The 5,927-nt window shown below is 39.9% G+C and overlaps 1 protein-coding gene across 1 annotated transcript; it reads right to left on the bottom strand.

The window, feature by feature from the left end:
* Window positions 1-3,643: 3,643 nt before the first annotated feature.
* Window positions 3,644-4,621, bottom strand: LOC138766509 (olfactory receptor 8G17-like). Its single transcript, XM_069944099.1, has one exon. It carries the CDS (start codon window positions 4,619-4,621, stop codon window positions 3,644-3,646), a length of 978 nt encoding a protein of 325 aa, XP_069800200.1.
* Window positions 4,622-5,927: the final 1,306 nt, after the last annotated feature.

Below are 5,927 nucleotides of genomic sequence, written 5' to 3' on the forward strand. Positions count from 1 at the left end.
TTGTATTGCACTGAAGACTCTTCGTAGGTGGACTTTATTCTGTTTAAGCTATCGGACTCTGTCCTATTCTTACTGCGCCTGCACCTACACACTAGGTTACACTTGGGCTATACAAACCCAGTAGCGTAGTATCTGTTTGTCCGGGGGTGGGTCCAAACACCACTCCAGGCTACCGTGACAAGTGCCCAAGTCCCACAACACTGCATAGGCTACCCTGACATACAGCATGTGCAATCCGTTTTGATCCGTTTTTTCTATTTGCTTCCGTTAGGCCTCTAGGGCATGCACACTTGAACTGTTAAAAAGGCTAGTGTGTAGGGATGGTCCGAACCAAGTTCATACGGGGTTCGTACGAACCCGAACCATCCGCAATGATTACCGTTGTCTGCCCGCTCCGTGCAGCGGGCGGATCCAGTGGGAGGAACGCCTGGAAAACTGTGATACAGCCGTAGCCATAGGCTGTATCCCAGTTTTCCAGGCGGTCTTCCCGCTGTATCCGCCCACTGCACGGAGCGGGCAGACATCGGTAATCCGATGCAGAGCGTTCGGGTTCAGCCGAACCCGAACCTCGGCGGGTTCGGACCATCCCTACTAGTGTGCTCTTAATTATTTTCTGTCCACCTATCCTGTTTATCCTGCACCTATTCAAACCTACATCTGAGGCCACTCGCCCAGCGATTCACTATCCTGCTGACCCAGTCTGTTGATTATGCATATTATGCAGCTTTCCCATTCTATAGAGGGATAAAGAGTGAAGACATAGAGGTCACTTAAACTCCACTGCTTGACCTGGCCCAAGGTCAAACCGATAGGTGGCATAATGGATTCACATGCCGTGCCGATTACAATATTATTCATGTATATAGACTATAGCTTGAAAAAAGTAACTGAATTAACACAATTTCTGACCATACACATAGCTTGGTGGCAATGAGCTTCTGCTTGGAAAGAGGGGATACTGCTTCTCTATATGTATAAAGCACACCAGACACCAGATGTCTTGAGATGGAACTGCACTATCTTCAAAATGAATGTTAAGTTTAGGATGGGAGAGTATAATAGGAAGGTAAAGAGATATTTTTCCCGACCAGATGAACTAAAATGTTTCTACAATTTCCTTCTACTATTGATTTATTCAAAGTTTGTTGGAACGGACAAGGCCTATTTAACCCTTAGAGGACCGGGACAATTTCAATTTTTGCGTTTTTGTTTTTCCCCCCCTTGTGCTTAAAAGGCCATAGCAGTTGCATTTTTTTTTACCTAGAAACCCACTTATTTTTTGCGCCACTAATTTTACTTTGCAATGACAGGCTGAATTTTTTTGCAAAAGCAGGAAAAAATTTAATGTGTGGTGAAATTGAAAAAAAAATATAAAAAAATCTTTTTTATTTGGAGGGTTTTTGTTTTTATGTCGTTTGCCCTGGAGTAAAACTGATTTATTATATAAGTTCCTCAAGGTGTTCCGATTACAACGATATTTAACATGTAAAACTTTTATTTTATCTGATGGCTTTTGAAAAATTCAAAGCATTGTTAACAAATACAGTATATGTTCCTTAAAATCGCTCCATTCCCAGGCTTATAGCGCTTTTATCCTTAGGTCTATGGGGCTGTGTGAGGTGTCATTTTTTGCGCCATGATCTGTACTTTCTATCGGTACCTTGATTGCGCATCTTGATTTGATACGACCAAAAATGCACAATTTTGCACTTTGGGAATTTTTTGCGCTTCCGCTGTTTACCGTGCAAGATTAGGAATGTGATAAATTAATATTTTGGGCGAATACGCATGCGGCAATACCAAAGATGTTTATTTATTTATTTATTTATTTATTTATTTTCATTTATAACATGGGAAAAGGGGGTGATTCAAACTTTTATTAGGAGTGGGGGCTTTTTATTAATAAAAACACTTTTTTTTTTTTTTACACTTATACTAGAAGCCCCCCTGGGGTTAGGGTTATTCCCCTTGGGGGACTTCTAGTATATGCACACTGATCTCTCATTGAGATCTATGCAGTATAGTTATACTGCATAGATCAATGAGATCGGCACTTGATTGCCAAAACAACCGAGTGGCGAGCCAGGATGAGCGCCATTACGGTCCAGCCGGGTAAGAACACGGGGAACACCCCTCCGTAACAATGTCACGTGGGGAGGGTGGGGGGCGATCTCCCTACTTGACACCAGGGATGAGGCTGCAGTATGTATTCAGATGCAGCTGTCAACTTTGACAGCTTCACCTGCATATTTAATTAGTGGGCACGATGATCGGACCGTGCCCGCTAATAGCAGCGGTCCCGGGCTACATGCTGCACCCGGGACCTTGGCGGTTCAGAGTGATAAATAATATATTAAATTAAATAATACATTACCGTCATTTGACTCTTTATTGGCTCTATATTAAGGATGGTCTGAACCTGCCGAGGTTCGGGTTCGTATGAGATTCGAGATTTGGGTTCGGCATCAGATTCCCGCTGTCTGGCCGCTCCGTGCAGCGGGTGGATACAACGGGAAGACCGCCTGGAAAACTGGGATACAGCTTTTGGCTATGGCAGTATCCCAGTTTTCTAGGTAGTCCTCCCGCTGTATCCACCCTCTCCACAGAGCGGGCAGACAGCGGGAATCATTATAGAGAGTTCGGGTTCGTACGAACCCGAACCTCGGCAGGTTCGGCCCATCCCTACTCTATATGCTTATTGTAAAGGCACTGGCTACTCGTGTTAACCTAGGCTCACCTATGGTTTCCAGCCCTCACCCCCCCCAACCCCACAAACCTTTTCCCGATTTGTGTTTCCCTTTTGTCGACTGTGTATAGATGTTTGACCTGCATCCATTACCTAGTTGTGTTCTCTATGGCTATGTTCACACAACGTCAAAAATAAAGATATTAAAAAAGAAAAAAAAAGTTTTTTGACGCTATTTAACTGACTGCAATGGCAATGCATTGAAGTAAATGGGAAGACGGACGCCAATGCACACAATGCATTGAATAACGGACATTTTTACCGCGGACGTCAAAATAATTAACATGATTATTATTTTCAGATGTCTTTACACGCAGTTTTTCTTTTTCCACCGTTCATTCTCCATTTTTACGATTTAAACGGAGCTTAAAAAACATTGTGTGAACATAGCCTATCAATGCAGTTTTGACAGTTATGCTCTATTTTAGATTTGTATCCCTTTGTGCCAGTTCTCTGTTTAGCTCAGGCATGTTTATGATTTCGCTCAATTTTTTGTTTCTGGATGTCGGATTTGTATGTTTTGTTTTTACGTGAAAACTGTATTACAATTTATATTTAAAAAAAAAAAAAGATTTTTGCATTTTGGAGCAGAAGACTTCCTTTCTACAAGGTTTCTTGTATAATTATATATCCAATACAATACCAATATGCACCATGTATTAACAAGATGGTTGATGGAATGTCAGCAGAATTGCCCTAGTTACGCAATTCAGACAAAATAAAAATCAATATAAACTGTACATTTACCTAAAGACCAAAGTTAAGACACACCATTGTTATCAAAAACAAAACAAAACAAATTTTAAATGCCAGAACATAAAAAGGCAAAATGAAAAGAAAAAAAAAAAAAAAATCATGTTCTAAAAGGCCAAATAATAGGGGTTCACATAAAATAGGTTAGATTTTTTTCTTCATCCCAATGATACTATCCACCATAATGCAGCAGAATGTGTTGATGGTAGATTTCTCTACCCTCTTTCTAAAAGCTGTTTTGACATCTTTATTGTTAAGGCTGTATATAAGTGGGTTGAGCACAGGTACAATCGCCATATTAAATAAAGAAAACATTTTTTTGTTGCCTAATACATTACTTGGTACAAGATATTGGAAGATCAAGGTTGTGTACAGCAACACAATGACTGTGAGGTGTGAGGAACACGTGTAGAAGGCTTTTCTTCTACCAGTACTGGAACGGATCTTGATTATGGATCTAATTATAAAGATATAAGATGTTAGAATGAGAAGAAATGGAATAATGACGTAGACAATAAGTCCTTGTATATTGGATACCCCTTCCAATATTGTGATGTCACTGCAGGCATTTTCCATGAGGGGAACAAGGTCACAGGAGAAGTGGTCAATGATATTTGTTGAGAAACAAGAAATCCTAGATACAAACCAGATGAAAGGAACGTATTGTATGAAACCAAATAACCAACAAAATGAGGCCAAGAGAAGACATTTCTTGAGATCCATGATAATGTAATAATTCAGGGGCCTACAGATAGCTACATATCGATCATAGCTCATGGCCGTCAATATAAAAAGCCCATGTCCTAATAAGGAACCAAACATATATAATTGTACTATACAGGCCACATAGAGCATTGTGTTATCTCCAGTGATGAACGTTAGAAGGATCTTGTGTAGGTTTACTGTGGAAGACAGCATGTCAACTGTAGACAAATTAGCAAGGAAGAAATACATGGGAGTGTGAAGATGGGAGTCCAGGCAGACCAGGAGAAGAAGACTCATATTCCCGAAAAGACAGATGAGATAAATGAGTAAAACCAGAACAAATATTGGAGCCTGGAGCTCAGGAACTTCAGAGATCCCCTTTATGATGAAATATATTGATGTATGATTTGGCTTCATGTCTCTCATTATAAGAATAAAGTTCTATAATGTCACCTAAAAGAAAAATAAAATAATACACCGTAAGGTTTGCTTAGAAGAATAAGAAGGGTAGCGATCTGTAGTCAGGATACTACCTTGATGTTAAGGTTTTAGAGCCATGACCTTAGGGCAAAAAAGTTTAAACACTTAACCTCCTCTCTAAGAAAATAAACCTATAGCCAGTGGTACCTCGGTTCTTGAACTTAATGTGTTCAGGAAGGCAGTCTGAGAACTGAGCAGCGTCCTCCCATAGGAAATAATGTAATTGTATTTAATTGGTTCCAGCACCCACCAATAATTACCTACTCATTTATTACATTGACAAGTGCCCATTATAATCATTACAGTACAGCACAGAACAGCACTATATACTGTACAGTACATTTTAAACAAGAAACATTCAACAAAACCAGCAATTATAGTACAGTAGTCACTAACTCCTCACTCATACCTTACTGTATAGTGACCCCCCAATCCCAGCACTGTAACAAATGGGAGATGGTGGTGCACTGTCTGTACTACTACTGTACTGTATATGCACTCCAGCAGTCTTATACTGTGCTGTACAAGCCTCACCAGTGCTAAACTTACCAGGTACAACCCACCATCTATGCTCACAAAAACGTTCTGATAGTAAGCAAAGTTTGAATTCTGAACATTACATTCAGGTAAATTTTCTCTTGAATACCGCTGTATTACTGTACTTCAAGACTGGGTGGTGAAAAAGTGTTTGAGAACCAAAGCAAATTTTCCTTGAAAACACTGAGTTCCAAGCAGTTTGAGAACCAAGGTACCTCTGTATAATAATTAAGGAGAGGCAAAAAAAAAAACAGGGTATAGTCACCATATTCTGAAGATGGGTTGTGGATCCATTGGTTTATTATAATTGTTCAATTTGGAATACTAAGGAAAAGTGGTCTCTACCTCTGGAGGACTTGTTGCCTTCCTCTGGATTAACACTGCAGGGCAATAGGCTGAACTAGATAACTAGTTAGATTTGGGGGGGTTTCGGCCTTACCAACTAGGTAACTATAGCAGGTGCCATTGTAGATTTTGCACTTCTGCCTTGTTGCTTGAGGTGACCACCTTGCACTTTTGCCACAACTTTCTTCTAAATGATAAATAACAGTTGAAGAGCCCTGTTACAAATTCATTGCCAAGAGCCAAGGGACTCAAAGTAGTTACAGTATTTCCTATCTTAATCAGTAAACTTGGGCTACAGAGTGCATAAAAAATGGCATTTTAAATAATACCTGCAAAAACAAATAGAATAATAATAATAATA

Source organism: Dendropsophus ebraccatus, chromosome 10, assembly GCF_027789765.1.
Source record: "Dendropsophus ebraccatus isolate aDenEbr1 chromosome 10, aDenEbr1.pat, whole genome shotgun sequence".
In the NCBI taxonomy this organism is placed as follows: Eukaryota; Metazoa; Chordata; class Amphibia; order Anura; family Hylidae; genus Dendropsophus; species Dendropsophus ebraccatus.